Genomic DNA, 19,342 nt, shown 5'->3' on the forward strand with positions numbered 1-19,342 from the left:
GTTGTCACTTCAGTTTAATTATGTTTGTTTAACAAACTTCAATGCCCCAAAAAAAGGCACACAAATAGAGAAAATGTTCAAACACACATATAGGATTAAACGATGTCCAGCTTCATACTTTTGTGTAGAACTGTTCACAATACTGAGTGTTATTTCATTGCTGCAACTAGAAGGGAGTATAGGTAACATTATAATATTCTCAGATCCCCCAGTCCAATTAGGGGCTTAGGAACCAGAGCATATCTGGGTAGTATTAAGCACATGGCAGGAATCTGTCATGCACAGGATGCATGTCTATTAAAGAACTCTTATTATGCAAGCATCCATACTTGGATGGAGCCACTTAGACTCAGCAGTTAAGATAATACACATGTCTTGGGAATGTAGAAGGAAAGTGATTTACTTTGAGAGAAAAAAAAAAACTGTGTATGTGATTTGAACCTAGGGTTTTGTATCTGTGTGTTGGCAGTGCTAAACAAACCACCACTGTGTTGACCCAGTTCCAAATTGTAAAAATATTGATGTTATCAGAAGATATAATATTATTTCAGTTAATATGTGATCCTTAGTTTTACATAGGATCTGAAACTTACAAATGTTAGACAATACGGATGGGTCAAAGTTTTGTTTTCCTGTATCAATGTAAAAGTATGTAAAAAATTTATGCTGTATGATTTTCGCTATCAATATGTGTTAAGGTAGATTACCATTGGTTAGGGATATTCATATGTTATATTAAAAATTGTAGTTGTATTTTTTGGTTCATGTAGAAATATATCCTGATTCTGATTAAACAAAGCGATTACCTTTAATATTTTTATCATTTAATCTGTTGGTAATGACAAGACCCTGATATAAGAAAACAGAAACTCAATAATGAATTCAAAAATTTTTCAAATGCATCACTTACCAAATGTTTATTTACAGCTGATCTATTCTTTCAATAGAAAACCTGTGTTTATGTTGTAAAATAACTATTTTTTTTTTGTATAATTACAGACTAGTATAGTGAGTATGGTCTATACTCAGTCAGAGATATTACAGAAAGAAGTCTACCTGTTTGAACGGATTGACTCCCAAAATAGGGAGAATATGAAGCATTTGAAGGCTATCTGCTTTTTACGACCTACCAAGGTAATGGGGACATTAACTATGGTGAAATTCAGGTGTAAGAATGTGGTATTCCATATTTACTATTTCTGGAGGTTGCTCTCTTCCAAGTGATTTCTGTACAAGTTTTATAAGTATTCTAGTAATCTCTTCCAGTATCATTGATGTCTTTTTATGTAATCTTAACCAGTGTGATTGGGAATTTATTTTATTTAGCTTTATGCTAGGAAAACTGCCTTCTTTTTGTGGTTGGAGAGTATAATATTTTTCTAAATGTGCTGGGTGCTGCATGTGAAATTCTGGTTATTTTTCTTCTATTGCAGTTAACTTTTATATAATGCAGAGTGACCATCATAGATGAGCATATTCAGAACTATTGATTTGTTCTTTTAAAAATCATTTGATTTAAGTACTGTTGCTTATTTTATTACATATCCAGGAGTTGCAATCATTTTGTCAGGATTCAAAAAAAAAAACAAAACTGTATTCCATAGTTATTTTAGCATGTATTAACTCAAATTACTGGTGTGACCCTGAATACCTGTGTGATGTTGTGTTAAGATCTAAATTTTAATGTATTGTTGGTATTCTGATACACCCGGAAATGGCGAACCACTAGTAACCATTTCAAAAGCATCAAAAGTTAAACTTACAAAAAGACTCTAAATGTGATGAAAATATATCTATCTACCAGTAAAGGTGCACTGCATGACACTAGGGAATCCATTCCTGGATGGGTTTACCATTCCCAGGAATTTGGGAATCCTGCATGTCATTCCCGGGAATGACACAGTGTATGGGCATCTCACATGTGAACGGTTTTAGAATGAGCAACACTTATTTTTAATAAAACTACTGCAGTATGTTGACACCAATAAAAGACTAGCCTTAACTACAAGCAGTTCATGGTGTCATATAAGTATATGTATCTAGTTAGTTGCAGTAATAAGAGCGTAGAAAGCACAACGCGTCGAGCGTGTGGTCGTCCAGGCGAGAGCACGCCTTCGTGCAGAGTACGCCAGCCGCTGAGCAAGCACGCTCTGCCTCCACTGAAGTAGACGGCACAGTCATCAGATACTGATACACTCGTTCTAAACAACGCCCGCGCTTGCAGTTGCTCTGAAACACCGCCATTTCAGCTTTTACTGATGCATCCAGTTTCTTGTCATTATTCTGTGATGGCAAGTTTCTTAGCACAGATAATGTGGATGCAACAGACTGACGCATTTCAATTTCAAGTTGCTGTTCAAAGCTGTCAACAGCACAGACGTCAATGAACTCTGCCCCGTCCTGGCATTCATGAGCTGCAGAGTGCAGACTCCTCCCAGTCCACTGTGCTCAGTTAGCCGGGAGACTGACTGCTGCTGGTCTGTTGTTGACTAAATTAATCGGCAACACACTACACCGTGGGCCAAAAAACTGTGCCACTTAATTATTTTCTGTTATTTCTTGATCGATTTTTACTTTTACACGCAATATATGCGAGCTTAGCCGTTCCCGTTTTCCCGGGAATTACAGCAGTTTAAGCCCTGCTGGCTGCTGCCGAGATTAGATTCTACAATAAAATAAAAATAAAAAGAGGAATAACCATGGAGGTCAATCATCACTCTGAAAGTGGATAGTAGATGTCACGTAGTATATGTGTACCAAATTTCAGGTCAATAGGTCAAATGGTTTGCAGCAGGTGCTACAGGTGGATTTAAAATCCTGGACAGACAAATGGACAACCACGGTAGCTTATTATATAAGATCTATTATATAAAATATATAGAATGAGACAGCACAACCTTACTTAAACAGAAGTCCACTATGAACGTCAATAATATACTGAAATGTTTGAGAGTAAAATTATAGTGACAAAGATGAATTTAAACAAAACACATAAGCAAGGTGCCTCAGTAAAACAAAATTTTTTTTTTTTTTGAAACTTCTGTCTAGCGGTGACCCCACCTCCCAAACCCCAACACGCACAACTGAACGAGTTAAGTACAAATATGTAATTTCTTTGGAAACGGCAACAAAAGTCAGGATAATTTAATGTTGCTGGAATGTATGAATTATAGAAGGCACCGGCAAAAATAGCAAATGCCCCTGTCTTACTTTGGTGGTTTTGCCTCCTTGAGAATCTGCAGTGGCTTGTTTCTTATTCTTCGGTCATGCATGACCCTGTGCCAGAGTCAACCAGTTAGTGTTATTCCACTGTTCTGAATCAGATACGTCTCGTGAGCATCACTTTCTTACTGCCTTCATTTAATTGCTGCTTCATACCATTCTCCCCACTTTAAATCATAAACCTCATGCTTCCCTCTCATTTTACCATGCCTCCTCATATTAGGATAAGGCTTAAACAATGCTATAATAGCTGACCACATTTTACATCTGCACTGAATTTAGTTAAGCGTATTTGAAATGGTGGAATTGTGTTAGGTCCACAAATTTCATTACTTAAACAAACAGTATTATCAAAAGCAGAATTATTATAAAGTAACATTTTTCTTTTGAGTATGCATGATATAACACAGAGAACTGAAAATCAGTGCGTGAACAGAGCACTTGTGTGCTGAATCTGTGAGTACTAGGGGGCTCCACTCCCTGCTCGCTTCGCTCGCCAACCCCTGGTGTTGTGAATGACAAAGAGCGTGATGTATGAATGAGATATAGAATAGTGTGAAGCTGTTGATTTTGCAAATAGAAAGCAAACAATAAAGTGTGTGGCACAGTGTAAAGGTTTTTTGGAAAATTTCTTTGTACACGCCGTTTAAGTGTAAAAGGTAATTCCAGGTCAGAACTTGTAACGTCAATGAAGATGGTTATTGTTGTGATCAGAGTCACGTTTGTCAGAGCTTAGAAAGAGCTGTGTCTCTCCAGGAAGTAATGGAATGACTTGGGTATTTATGTTTTCCACATTAATATTTTTTGGACATAATATAGTGCGTTGTGTTAAAAGGGGCATTTGGTCTAATGAGATTGTTGTTCCAAATCTGTCTGTAACTAAGTCATCGCAGATAAAGGCTTGAGGAATTGTAATAATATGTGGGTGAAGTCCATCTGTATTGGTGAGTGTACCATCTCCCAGTTGTAATAAGCAATTGTTATGATCTGGTTCTGGACATCGTATCTTTTTTACTAACTGTATCTTTTGAAAGCAATGCCAATTGTCTGCGTATTTTAAGGTGCACTGAACAATAGCTGAGCGCATGGCATGTGGAAGAATAGCTAAGCACTGTCTAAAATCTCCTCCCAATAAAAGTACCTTTCCTCCAAAGCGAACATTATTATTCATAAACGTTTGTTGAAGTTTATGAATGGTGTTGAGTAAGTGACTGGATGCCATTGTACATTCATCAATAATTAACATTTTTGCAAGACGGATGTCACGTGCAGTGCCACCGTTAATGTTCATAGTGGATACCGATTTGTAGGATCTAATGCAGTTGATAAAGATTTCACTTTCAGGTACATCGTTAGTTAGAAGCTTCTGTAGATATTCAGGATATGAATGTAAAGGAGGCAGTCTTAATTTGACCCTTTTGACAACAACGTTTAAATGTATTACTTGTATTGCCAGTTGTTTCTTCAGGGAAGTGAACCGAATGACAATGATTGCAAATGACATTCATTAATCCAAATGAATTTTCCTGGTGTATGTTTTGCTTGTGCCGTTTGAGAGGCGCGTTGTTGCATGTGTAGTATTTGGGACGTGTTGTTTTGGAGCTGTAATCGATTTGCCTGTGCTGAGTGAGAAGGCCGTTGTAGCCTTCCTTGCCGTTAACGTATGTCTGAGACGGGAGGTGTTTCGTTTTGAATCCGTGCCTGTTGCGATGCAGCACTTTGATTGATAGATTGCGTCATGTGGATCTAGGATGTAGATTTGTGCATATTTGCGTTGTTGATTTGTTTCAGGGTGCACTGTTCCAATGCGATGCAGTATTTGTGCACATATGGGAAAGCAGTATGGGCCATTGCCTTTTGGTGGCCTGATATTTACTCCGGTAGATGCAAAAGCAAATGAACTATTGTAGGATCTAATGCAGTTCATAAAGTTTTTACTTTTAGGTACATCGTTAGTTATAAGCTTTAGTTGAGCTTTGCGTTTTTGGAGCCGAGACATTTTTTCTTTTAGAAATATGGATAAGTAATAAGGAGTATTGCACTCACTGTTAATATGGAGCCTTTTCTGCGGTTGAATGGTTAATAGTGCCTTATTGTAATGAGATCCACCTATGCTGCATAGTGTGAATTGTGTTTGGTCCCGTTATCCGAGTGGTATCGTTTTGTACCTGTGATCGTGAATTCATGACTTGTTTGTTCTTGAGCGTGAGAAATATGGATAAGTAATAAGGAGGATCGCACTCACTGTTAATATGGAGCCTTTTCTGCGGTTGAACGGTTAATAGTGCCTCATTGTAATGAGATCTACCTATGCTGCATATTGTGAATGTGTTGAGATGACGTATGTTTAATACGGACGGTTCATTTAGAAATGAGGCTTTGTGTGTCATTTAAATGTTATTTATGTTACTGTGGTCGTAGATTTGTGCATATTTGCGTTGTTGATTTGTTTCAGGGTGCACTGTTCCAATGCGATTCAGTATTTGTGCACATATGCGAAAGCAGTATGGGCCATTGCCTTTTGGTGGCCTGATATTTACTCCGGTAGATGCAAAAGCAAATGAACTATTGTAGGATCTAATGCAGTTCATAAAGTTTTTACTTTTAGGTACATCGTTAGTTATAAGCTTTAGTTGAGCTTTGCGTTTTTGGAGCCGAGACATTTTTTCTTTTAGAAATATGGATAAGTAATAAGGAGTATTGCACTCACTGTTAATATGGAGCCTTTTCTGCGGTTGAACGGTTAATAGTGCCTTATTGTAATGAGATCCACGTATGCTGCATAGTGTGAATTGTGTTTGGTCCCGTTATCCGAGTGGTATCGTTTTGTACCTGTGATCGTGAATTCATGACTTGTTTGTTCTTGAGCGTGAGAAATATGGATAAGTAATAAGGAGGATCGCACTCACTGTTAATATGGAGCCTTTTCTGCGGTTGAACGGTTAATAGTGCCTCATTGTAATGAGATCTACCTATGCTGCATATTGTGAACGTGTTGAGATGACGTATGTTTAATACGGACGGTTCATTTAGAAATGGGGCTTTGTGTGTCATTTGTTATTTATGTTACTGTGGTCGTGGGTCTGAATCGTCGTTTTTGTGTACGTTTCGTGTGCTATGTCCGTAGTCTGTCCCGTTTCGTGTCCAATGGGCTTTGTGTGGTGCTCGCGGCTTCTTTTTTTTTGTGTGCTTGTGGCTTGTTGAATCCTACCCTTTGTGTGCGTCCCGTTTCATGTGCAATGGGATTAAATCTTCCTCTTTGTGTGTGTCCCGTCCGTTGCTTGTGTGTGTGTGTGTGTGGGGGGGGGGGGGGGTTTGCGTGCTCTTTTTTTTTGTGTGCCAGGGGCTTGTTGAATCGTCCTCTTTGTGTGTGTCCCGTCCGTTGTTTGTTTGTGTGTGGGGGGGGGGGGGGTGTTTTGCTCGTGCGGCGCTGTGTGCGTCGCCTGCGTTTGACTCCTTTTTTCTGTGCTCACTCCTTTTTTCTGTGGTCTTGTCCGCCTCTCGCGGCGCCTCATTTCTTGTCCATATTACTAACCGAGAATGCTAAACCGGATGGACGCAGGCCTGCGCAGTACGTCTACGGCCCATGGCCGGATGTCCCTGCGTCCATCCGGTTTAGCATTCTCGGTTAGTAATATGGATAATTTTCACCTCGCTGTGCACTGGTCTTATGCTCTCCTTACTGTACTTGCTTACGTTAAATTCTGTAGTGTAGGAAACATTGAACAAAAGAGTAAATCATTTAGTTGGCTAGAGCAGCAAACAAGTTTTATTTTGGTGAGCAGTGTAGAAGTAAGAAACAGAACTGAGGCCGATAACACAGAATTTTTTTTAAAAAGGCACTGTTGTATTTTCATAACAAGGGTCTTCAGTTATTTGGTTTTGGCTTGTTTTCTTTATCCAAGAAATAATACTTTTCAAATTACCGTATGTTGTTCTTCTTAATCAGCACTAATTTTTAAAATGCCTGAAAACTGCTTGTGTGAGTGAATATGAAGAAGCTGCTAAGCACATGACAGTCGGTACAGCAGCAGCGCTTGGCTTAAAACATTGCAGCACATCCTACAAACATTTGTTGATCAAAGCATAATTTTTGGCTACTAAAATGTACGATGGAAAAAGTGAACATTGGAAGATAATGTTTAATCGCCTGATTAAAAAAAAAAACTTTGAAAGAGTTCAAGTTCTAGAATACAAAGTGATAAAAGTTAATACCTATATAGATAGATAGATAGATAGATAGATATATACCTACCATACCTATTTTTAAATAGGGATCTTTTGCACATTTTGTAATACAGAAACAAGTTTAGCTGTTATTAGATTTTTATAACATCCCAAGGACTTAAATTTTAAGTATTTTTTTAAATTTATGATTCAGTTTTATACTGTTATACCTTAGGTTTATCACCAAAGCGTTACTACAGTAAAGAAAATATTTTCAGCTGCGAACAGTGTCTCACCATTTTTTTTTTTTTTTTTTTTTTGGTTCTTTATTTCGCCTTATACAATTTCTTGTATTAGGAATTTGGTAGTTTTCGCATACCCCTTGGGGTCAGAGCGCAGGGTCAGCCATTGTACAGCGCCCCTGGAGCAATTACAGGTTAAGGGCCTTGCTCAAGGGCCCAGCAGAGCAGTGGCCTTTTGGCAGTGACGGGGATTCGAACCGGCAACCTTCGGGATACCAGCGCAGATCCTTAGCCTCAGAGCCACCACTCTGTCTATAATTAATTTATTTATTTGATATTGCAATACCGTATTGGCATCGTCAGGATTGTGGAAAATATTGTGATATCAGTTTGGGGTCATTCTGCTCAGCCCTGCTGAATAACTTTATTTACGGTCTTTCTGTGTGGTTGATTTTATAAATCCTTTATATGAAAAGCTTGAAGACAGGCATTACCATTATATATATATATATATATATATATATATATATATATATATATATATATATATATGTTAAGTTTTTTTGTATATATTAAGTTTTTTTATATATGTTAAGTTAAGGACTTAGAGGTTATGAATGCAGTATCAACCAACCCCAGGAATTCATTCACTAATGGGAGATAGTTACATATGATATGAAAGTTACTCCTTTTTACAAAAAATCAGAAAAAGGAAAAGTAGGTAACAATGCCACCAATATGCTAAACTAGATTGTGAAAGATCAGGGGGATTTGTGCACTAAATTGGAAAGGAACCACTACTCCTGCAAAAAAATTTAAATTCAAAAATTAAATTTAAACCACTACTCCTTAAAAATAGTGGCCCCAAATTAGGACATCCTTTTCATTTTAAGGTACTGACAGGAAGGTCAGAAAGGGGTCTGGACGCTCCTGTATTTGGTCTGTTGAATTGACACCTTTTATGAGGTGCTATTTACAACTTGATTCATTCTTAATAGTACATATACTGTATGCAGTTACTCTATAAAGTTAAAGCAATCATTTTATAAAATAAAGCATATCTAAGCTACACTTTTCTCCTTTCATTTTACATTTTAAAGTAAGACTGGTATTTAACATGGTTAACATAATAAAGCAGTATTAAAAAAACAAGTTCTTTATATATAGACTCTGAATACTGTATGCAGAAATGGTTCCAATCAAACAAGTGATTTATGTGTGATGGCATCAACTGATCACATCCGTATTCAAAAGCTATAATATACAATAGAATATGTTGACAGGAGTGTAACACAGAGCTGTGCACCAAGCATCAATGCAGAGCTTTTTGTCACAAAAAAATGACTTGAGCATTCAATTAAAGCTGATCGTGTAAAGTGTAATTGAAGCTAGACAATTAATTATGCAGTAATTTATGAGAAATAATTCAATATTATGTCATTTACTCTAACATAATGAGGCTGTACCAAAGTAATGAGTCTTCATTCTCATTTTATATGCTGACTCTGATTTATAGTTTTCATCTTGCATTTGCTGACAGATTCTTCCACAATGTATAGCCCCCGTAACTAATGATATTGTTTATCCTACAATTGCAAATTTCAGTAGTAGACTGTTAATAATGTAGAAGTCAGAATTTTAAAATTGGTCCTGGATACAGAAATTCCTATTGAAACCACAAACCTGAAAATTCAGTTCAAGCCTTTGACTCGCAGTGTGACCTTGAGCAAGTTACCTAACCTGAGTGTGATCCAATTGTTAAAATGTACTGTAATCAATTGTCTTGCAAATTACCTGTAAATTGAGTGTTTTTTAAAACCATTTTATTGTTTTGTTAAAGAAATTTGCAATTTTTTTCTTAACTTTTTACTCATTTAAATGATATTTTGTAGGTAGTATATAGGTTTAAGTTTAATTATGTTTTTATAAATTGCAATATTTATTTACTAGACCATGCTTTTTTATCTTGCTCAAGACCTTTTATCATTTTAGGCTGAGGCTTTAGTGTATACGTAGCTCTTGGCAGCAGAAACTTTACTTTAATTGTATTTTTGTGCCATTTTAGAAAAGTGTTTATGATTTTGACTCATTTGCCTTTGCTGTGCTTCCACAGGAAAATGTTGGCCATCTGGTTCAAGAACTTCGCAGGCCAAAATACAGTGTCTACTTTATCTGTAAGTTTTATCTTTTTTTTTTTTTTGGTAACAATGGAGTAATTATAAAATATGTACAAAATATGAGAAATGAAACATAATTTCTTTTTATAACATAGTCCTATTAAACAGAATCAACAATTATATAGATTACAGTGAACAGGTCCACTGAACTAGTATATATTTAAAATTCCAGGGTTATTGAAATTCTTATGACTGTTTTTTATTTGTTGAGTTATGGTACTTGCCTAAAAAAATTAAATACTTAACATTGTACATAGTTTTAATTTACTATTTCACACTATAACGCTTTCAAGCTAGGCTTCATTTTGGCTGATTTTATTTTTACTATACAACAACATTAAGTATTAGGGATTTTTTGGAACATAATACAGTTAACCATTTTAATCTGTGTCTAGTACAGTGGTTTACAACCCATTTTCATCCAAGAGCCACTTTTCCAACTATGCCATAACCTCTAAATTGTATTTATTCCATAGATCAGGATTTTGTTTTTAATCTGTGGACCCAAATAAGAAAATCAGTACCATACTGGGACCCAAAAAAAAGGAATATTGCCATAATGACTTTGGAGCCATACATAAACAAGTAACAATGGCCATATAATACAAAACAATGAATGGTGGTCTTCCATTCATGCATATTTCTTACATACCTATTACTAAAAGAGGAAAGGGGAGAGTAAATATATTGTTAATATAACAATAATTATCCTTCAAAACAGGGATGAGATTCCTGAAGTATATCACTGCAAGTATGAATGCTTAGTGCTAACCTTTGTAAAACTAAGAAAATTAATTCTTCATACTGGTTGTGGCTTGAGGATATGTAAATGTTTGAAAGGACAGTATGAATGACCACTTAATTTTGTCAGTTGACTTATGGTGCCATATATGGTGTAAAGTGGTAAAATTAATTAATCAATACCGCTTATTTACTGTCTTAAGCAGCTTTTTTTAAAATAAAGTTTTGAAAATGAGCTCTACCATTAGCAATACGTTTTTCTAAATAAGTTTATAACTAGATCAATGCCCCGGTTTATAATTTAAAATTCAATAAACTGCACAATAAAAGTTGAAAGTGAATTTTCCATGTGACCCTGCCATCAAGACCAGACTTCTACACAGGCTAACGTGGGCTACAAGGCCACTGAAATTAATCAAGACTTAGGAAAACTATTTGTTCTTGTTTTTTAAAAATATTCTTGCAACTAGACCGAAAGATTCAGTCCTCTTTAACTCCTTTGCCATTACCTCTGAGATAACCCGTCGCATGCACACCGCCTCTTTTGGACAGATTTTTCCATGGCAGGAGAGACAAATACTGGCTTCTGGAACAGAAAGCATTCCTGCACGATCACGTGATGACCTGACACAAGCATATTCGCAACCAAACTGCTTTAAACCATTTGGCTATTCATAGTATATAACATCTTCTTCCTTTTCTTTAGGCTGCTCCTGTTAGGGGTCGCCTGAGTGGATCATCTTTTTCCATATCCTCCTGTCCTCTGCATCTTGCTCCGTTACACCCACCACCTGCATATCTTCTCTCACCACATCCATAAATCTCCTCTTGGGCTTTCCTGTTTTCCTCCTACGTGACAGTTCCATCCTTAGCATCTTTTTCCCCAATATATCCAGCATGTCTGCTCTGCACATGTCCAGACCAATGCAATATCGCCTCTCTGACTTTGTCTACAAACCGTCCAACCTTAGCTGATCCTCTAATGTACTCATTTCTGATCCTGTCCATCCTTGTCATACCCATTGCAAATCTTAACATCTTTAACTCTGCCATCTCCAGCTCTGTTTTCTGTTTTTTGGTCAGTGCCACCGTCTCCAACCAATATAACATAGCTGGTCTCACTACTGTCTTGTAGAACTTCCCTTTCACTCTTGCTGATACTTGTCTGTCACAAATCACTCCTGACACTCTTCTCCACTCACTTCACCCTGCTTGCACTCTGTGTTACACCTCTCTTCCACACTACCTTACTCTGTACTGTTGATCGCAGATATTTAAACTCATCCACCTTCGCCAACTCTACTCCCTGCATCCTCGGCACTCCTGTGACCTCCCTCTCATTTACACACATGTATTCTATCTTGGTCTCACTAGCCTTCATTCCTCTCTTCTCCACCTCTCCAGGATCTTCTCAACCTGCTCCCTACTCTCGCTACAGATCACAATTTCATCTGCAAACATCACAGTCCAAGGGGACTGCTGTCTAATCTCGTCTGTCAACCTGTCCATCACCATTGCAAATAAAAAAGGGCTCAGAACCGATCCCTGATGTAATCCCACTTTCACCTTGAATGCATCCGTCACTCCTACAGCAGGGCCATCTTAATACATGGGCACGCTGGGCAGTGGCCCGGGGGCCCCATAAACATACGGGCTTCATGCTAATCTATGTATGTTGTGACTTGCTGAGTGGTTGTGTAGGTAGGGGCCCCAGTGCACTGTTTTGCCCAGGGGCTTATAGTGCTGTAAAGACAGCCCTGTCCTACAGCAGACCTCACCACTGTCACACTTTCCTTGTACATATCCTGTACAACTCTTACATACTTCTCTGCCACTCTCAACTTCTTCAAACAGTTCCACAACTCCTCTCTAGGCACCTTGTCATATGCTTTCTTCAGGTCCACAAAGACGCAACACAACTCTTTCTGGCCTTCTCTGTACTTCTCCATCAACATCGTCAGTTTTATCCCTCTGTAGTTACTACAGCTCTGCACATCCCCTTTATTCTTAAAAATCTGTACCAATACACATCTTCTACACACTTCAGGCATCCTCTAACTTTCCAAGATTGCATTAAACAATCTGGTTAAAAACTCCCCTGCCATCTCACCTAAACACCTCCATGCTTCCACAGGTATGTCATCTGGACCAACGGCCTTTACATTCTTCATCCTGTTCATAGCTGTCCTTATTTCCTCCTTGCTATTCCATTTTACTTTCTGATTCACTATCTTCATCATCCAACCTTCTCTCTCTCTCTCTCTCTCTCTCTCTCTCTCTCTCTCTCTCTCCATTCGTCAGCCTCTCAAAATACTCTTTCCATTTGCTCAACAGACTCTCCTCGCTTGCAAGTACATTTCCATGTTTATCATCAAAACCTGCTGCACAACTTTCCCTATGTCTAGCCAATCGGTACATGTCCTTTTCTCCCTACCTAGTGTCCAACATCTTAAACAGCTCGTCATAGCCTTTTCTTTAGCCTTTGCCTCCTCCCTCTCACCTTATGCCTTAACTTCTTGTACTCCTGTCTACATTCTACAATTCTCTGACTATCCTACTTCTTCTTCACCAACCTCTCCCTCTGTATACTCTCCTGTACTTCCCCATTCCACCACCAGTTTCCTTTTCCTCCTTCCTGTGTCCAGATCATGCCAAGTACCATTCTGGCTGTCATCCTTACTACTTCTGCTGTATTTGCCCAGCTGTCTGGTAACTATTCACTGCCACCCAGTCCCTGTCTTAACTCCTCTCTGAACTCAACCTTGCATTCTTCCCTTTTCAACTTCCACCATTTGATCCTTGGATCTTCCCTCGCTCTCCTCCTTTTCTTGATCTCCAATATCATCCTACAGACCACCATCCTATGCTGCCATACTATGCTTTCCCCTGCCACCACTTTGCAGTCTGCAATCTCCTTTAGACTGACTGTCCTAGATAGAATATAATATACCTGTGTGCATCTTCTCTCACTCTTGTACGTCACCCTATGTTCCTCCCTTCTCTTAAAATGCATATTCACCACAGCCATGCCCATCCTTTTTACAAAATCCACTATCATCTGACCTTCTGCATTACTCTCCTTGACACCATACCCACCCATCACCTCCTCATCTCCTCTGTTTCCTTCACCAACATGTCCAATGAAATCTACTCTAATCACCACTCTCTTTCCCTTCGTTACACTCTCCACCACTTCATCCAACTCACTCTGAAAATCATCTTTCTCATCCAGCTTGCAGGGCATATGCGCTAAAACATTCATAGTCACACCTTCAGTTTCCAACTTCATAATCATCACTCTGTCTAACACTCTTTTCACTTCTAAAACACACTTGAAATACTGTTCCTTCAGTATAACCCTGTACTCATTTTTTCCTCCTGTCCACACCATGATAGAACAATAAGAATCCACCTCCAATCCACTGTACCTTCCCTTTCATTTAGTCTCTTGCACACACAATATATTAACATTCCTTCGTTCCGTTGGATCAGCTAACTCTTTCCCCTTGCCAATCATTCTGCCTACATTTAAAGTTCCCATCCTCTCTTCCATTCTCTTTATCTTCCTCCTATCCTCCTGCCTCTGGACACTCCTCCCTCTCTTCTTTTCACTACAGTAGCCTAATTTTCACTAGCACCCTGTTGGCTAACAGTACTGATGGCGGCTGTTGTTAACCTTGGCCTTGACCAATCCGGTACGAAGATCTGTTTTGTTGTTTGGCGAAATTTTACACTGGATGCCCTTCATAACATGACTGGTTTTGTGTCTCTCCTGTGGCTGGGTTTTATAGTATACTAGACAAAGAGCCCGTTTCGACAACGTAAGATGAAACGGGCACGAGTTTGTGTCAGCAGTGTATGAAGAACAAATGATAAGTAACGAATAAGCTGTTTTGTAATGACTGTAGTCTGCTTTACTCATTACTGTAAGGCTTGTACTGTTAGTTGATGAATTTTCCAGGCCTATAGTATAATATTGAATGATGAATGTTCCAGTACAATAGATAGATAGATATGGAATAGTAATAAGTATAAGCACCACAAACCTGATATAGGTGTATTGAATGAATGCGTAATTGAATTAGAATGCATAATTAGGCCTCGAGCTGTAGTCGAAATAGCCTTTCAGGCCTATAGAGCTTTAATGAAGTCGCTTTTCTCTTTGAATTTTTGCGGCCGTAAATCCGCCGCCTGTTGCGATGTTCACTATGCGGTGATGTTGTACTTGGGCTTACTATAGTCATGTGGTGCAACTTCAGTAAAGGACCGTTGTTTGTTGAGCACATTTGGCTCATTGGGTTGACGCAGTAAGTACTTCTGGTTGACAAAGACAAGTTTTGCACAGATGTTTGCAGGTAGAAAACAAGAAAGATGATAATGACAGCAAATGTCACGTGTGAGAAGAAGAGAGTCTCGTAGTTTCAGTATAAGACCAGCTGGATCAGTACTTAGTGGAAGTCTAGCACTTCTCTGGCACCAGGACTGCACTTCATACAGGGATATGTGGTCTCACCTGTCATCATGAAAAGTAAAAAAAAAAAAAAAAAAAAAAAAAAAACTAATAACGACAACAAAAAAATTTGTCCACTGGTCTGTGTTATAAATTTGTTTTCTGTATGATTCCAATAATTTTGATAATTTTTATAGTCAAAATCGCTGAATTTGTGCAATTTCTGATCAAATATGGGGGGAAATGCGAGGTGCGGCAGCAACAAGACAAGCCTCACCTCACTTCAGACTGTACTATCTCTCACACACACACACACACACACACACACACACACACACACACGTGCGTGCCTGTCTGTATGTCGCCAATATAATATTTGCACATGCGTTTATTATACACCCTGACTTTCCACAGTCTGGCTAATATCTTTAATGAATGTGTGTGACATATTTAGTCTTGCTGATCGGACAAAAAACTGCAGTGAAAAGGCACAAGGTGAGGGAAGCAGACAGTACTGTGCTGCACTGAAGGGGGCGGATGTGAGCCCAACACGTGCTTGTTGTTAATGTTCTTCTATGCAGAGGCTCTAGGCACCAATAAATTAGCAATATCAGAAAGTCAAGTGCACTAGAGCGCCCCGTCTATTTTTATTTTTTGTTCCGACTGAGTGCCAAAATGGACTTTTAAAACAAAAGGAAAATAACGGGGACTTTTACAAGAAAGTGACAGAGATTTTCGTGGAAAAGTATAGGCACATGGACTTCATTTACAAATAAAGGTAAGACCATGAACGGTTTTCAATTTTATAAAAATGGGATCAAACGAAGAAAAAAAAAATCCAATATTTAAAAACTAAATTTTGACCTTAAATAAAATATTCTTTTGTTTTTCTTGTTATCCTTTTGTTGAACAGTCTGTATTAAAATTTATTAAAGCCTCAGAATTAAAAGCTTTTAAAAACAAATAAATATTTTAATTAAGGTCAAAACTGGAATCCGTTTTTTTTGTACACCACTCAATACTTTCGTTTGTATTTAATGAGTTTGAATTGTGGGATTGCAACGGCAAATTTAGAACACATGGAGGGTGCAGAGCAAATGCACTCTCTCTCCCCACTATAAATATAACATTCTTTCTTTGCCAAATATGTACCTTACCTATGTGTGTGTAAAGAATGCTGAGGAGATATGAAACATAACTAGTAGTCAATGTGCATGCTGCCAATTGAGTAGTGAATAAAATACACTTTGGGGTTCATATATTTGTAACTCTGACTCTGAAAGACTCACCAGCCATGAACCTCACCACATGTCACTGCTTCAGTACTGGAAGCAGAAATCATCAACATACAGTCTGCTGGCACCAGTGGCTGAGGACCTTGTCTGTGTACCTACATTACAGGTGCTCATCAAGTGAATATTTTCACTGCATGGCTATCTGTGCAATGGATGTTGTTGCAGCATGAACAAATCTCTCAAAAAGTGCGTGCTTGTTTAAAGCTTAACAGCAACATGCTTGCACAGACTGGTTTCTTGGGTTGAAATATTTGGTCTTGCTGACTGTACTCATTAGGCCACTTAATCTGTTTGATCATTGATAGTCAAGATGTGTTTAACAACAGTATGAACTGTGAGTGTATTTTGTTGACTGAAACATAACTTGCATTAAAATATGTGTAGACCAACATTTGTGGTCTTGCAACAGAAAAAAATAACTAAAATTGTACTAATATGTAAAATAGCCAGAACTAAATAAAATAAAAACTAAAATTTTAAACACAGAACTAAATAAAAATAAAAATGGTTGACTCCACTGAAAACTAGAACGAAATAAAAATTAATTTAATTAAATAAAATAAAAACTAAAACTACAATTAATATCAGAACTGAAATATCACTGGTATGCTTAAACGTAGAACTGATACATAGGGTAATTTAAACAGAATAGTACTTGTTGTGTTCTACTTAAGCATATGCGAAAATGATGTGTACATAACTTCAAGAGTTGGCTATGTCTGGCCCCTGTTTCAGTCATGTCAGCTTTTGGCTATCCTTAATCTTTCAGGTTATAAACATTGATAATGAATATTCTTTTTATAATGTTGTTACAGATAGAATCTAATTAACTTTCTCGTATATGAAGTTGTGAGCGCTGAAGTCGAAATCAACAACGGGAGTCTAAAACCAATTTTAATAAAAACAATTTCTTTATTCTTGGTGAGAGATTGTGAGACTAACCCCCCCCCCCCAAAAAGCTCAGCTAATTGATTTGAGTTTTGGGCAGACTGGAAAAAGAAACTGTTCACCCTTTTTTCACCTAGCTTGTTCATTAGCCAAAGAGAGAACAGAAAAAAACATAACGGTTCATTTTGAGGTCATACATAGATTAGGGGACAATTTAATTTATGACATAGGAGTACAGAAAAACAAAGCAGTACCAGGCGCCTACATTATCTAAAGACTGTAACCTTGTCAGTACCCACACAAACCCATTTTAAGCAGTTTTCTTAAAGTTCATTGCATTAGTTATAAAGAGATTACATTCTTATAATTTTAATATCTTCACTAGATTATATTTGTTTGATTAGATTAATAATCCTTATTTATCTATACTAATAAAAGGCAAAGCCCTCACTGACTGACTGACTGACTGACTCACTCACTCATCACTAATTCTCCAACTTCCCGTGTAGGTAGAAGGCTGAAGTTTGGCAGGCTCATTCCTTACAGCTTACTTACAAAAGTTAGGCAGGTTTCATTTCGAAATTCTATGCGTAATGGTCATAACTGGAACCTGTTTGACTGACTCACTCATCACTAATTCTCCAACTTCCCGTGTAGGTAGAAGGCTGAAATTTGGCAGGCTCATTCCTTACAGCTTACTTACAAAAGGTAGGCAGGTTTCATTTCGAAATTCTACGCGTAATGGTCATAACTGGAACCTGTTTTTTGTCCATATACTCTAAAGGAGGAGGCGGAGTCACGTATTGCGTCATCACGTATTACGCCTCCTACGTAATCACGTGAACTGAAAACGAGGAAGAGATTTACAGCACAAGTCAAATGCGGGAACGAAGGTAAATGACATTAATTGTTGACTGTCTTTTAATACTGTGTAATTGTTGAGTGTCTTTTAATACTGTGTAAGCATACATATTAACACATGTGCAATTAAACGTGTGCATTTACGGGGTGATTTCTCAGGCTTAAAAGCTCGCCTTTTATTAAAAAGGTAAATGCAAACTCTCTTCATTCTGAAGGGCACAAACCACGTTAGATTTCAGCCGTTAAACGCGCAAAAATGTCAGTACACCAGATAAATAAGCGCAACATATTATCAATTGTATTGTATGCTTACAATACATATAGAAATGTGTTAATCGTTAACTAATATTATGGGATGGTGTTTTTCGACTCGCGCCTTGATTTAAACGATTGCATGTCTTGGTGGGTTTGCGTAGCTTATTGTCAATATCTTTACACCTCTTTTTAAGACTTAATTTAAAAAGGTTTTCTTTTCTTCTTAATTAAAATTTAAAAGCAATACTTCACCGCTGCGAAGCCCCTCTAGCGCTGTCGTCCGAGGTTCGATTACCGTAAGCGAGTGCTGTGAATGCGTACGCCTGATGAGCCAAGAATAAGGGGGAAAGACGTGTCGCGTACTCTTTGCATTATTTGACAGTAAACTATTTTCATCCATTCTATGATCTGCTTCTCACAACTGAAGGCACCGTGGCTGATGTTACCTGACTTGCTGGCCAACCATAAGCGTTACCTGGTAGGTAACCACCCACTCACTTCACTCCCTTACGGGAATCGAACCTCGGACGTCAGCGCTAGAGGCGAAGCCCCTAAAATTGCGCCACGGCGTGTGGTTCGTTTATTTGACAGCATGTAGATCGGGGGTAATTACATTCACGGCATTCGTAGTCTGATTCACAATCTGATTGTATGGGTGGTTACCTACCAGGTAACGCTTATGGTTAGCCAGCAAGTCAGCTCGAAGTGATCACTCGAGTGAAGGCAGCTTCACAAAAAAACAGATCCTTAACAAACTGTTATTGGTATATTTTCCCTCAATTTTAAAAGGTTTTCTTTTCTTCTTAATAAAAATTTAAAAGCAGTACTTCGCCGGTGTGAAGTGTGGGGATTTGAGCGACTGACGCATACAGACATATTCATGAGTGCAGGTACTTCAGAAAGAAAGCACCGTGTAAACCTAAACTTTAAATTAAGTTCATAGACCTACAAAAGGTTGCCATTGATTTGAGGCAAGATTGCTTTTCTCATGTACAACTATACGTTGCATTCTTAACAGTAAGCTTGCACAGCTTGGTCATATTA

At 38.0% G+C, this 19,342-nt stretch overlaps 1 protein-coding gene across 1 annotated transcript in view; it reads left to right on the forward strand.

Moving 5' to 3' along the window:
- Positions 1–19,342, forward strand: part of vps45 (vacuolar protein sorting 45 homolog) — a 218,032-nt gene that overhangs the window by 2,217 nt on the left and 196,473 nt on the right. Inside the window, exons 2-3 of the mRNA XM_051923650.1 lie at positions 1,000–1,134; positions 9,745–9,805. Coding sequence (XP_051779610.1) covers positions 1,000–1,134; positions 9,745–9,805 — 196 coding nt within the window. The remainder of the gene's footprint in view (positions 1–999; positions 1,135–9,744; positions 9,806–19,342) is intronic.

The sequence above is a fragment of the Erpetoichthys calabaricus genome, chromosome 2, assembly GCF_900747795.2.
Source record: "Erpetoichthys calabaricus chromosome 2, fErpCal1.3, whole genome shotgun sequence".
NCBI classification, from domain to species: Eukaryota; Metazoa; Chordata; class Cladistia; order Polypteriformes; family Polypteridae; genus Erpetoichthys; species Erpetoichthys calabaricus.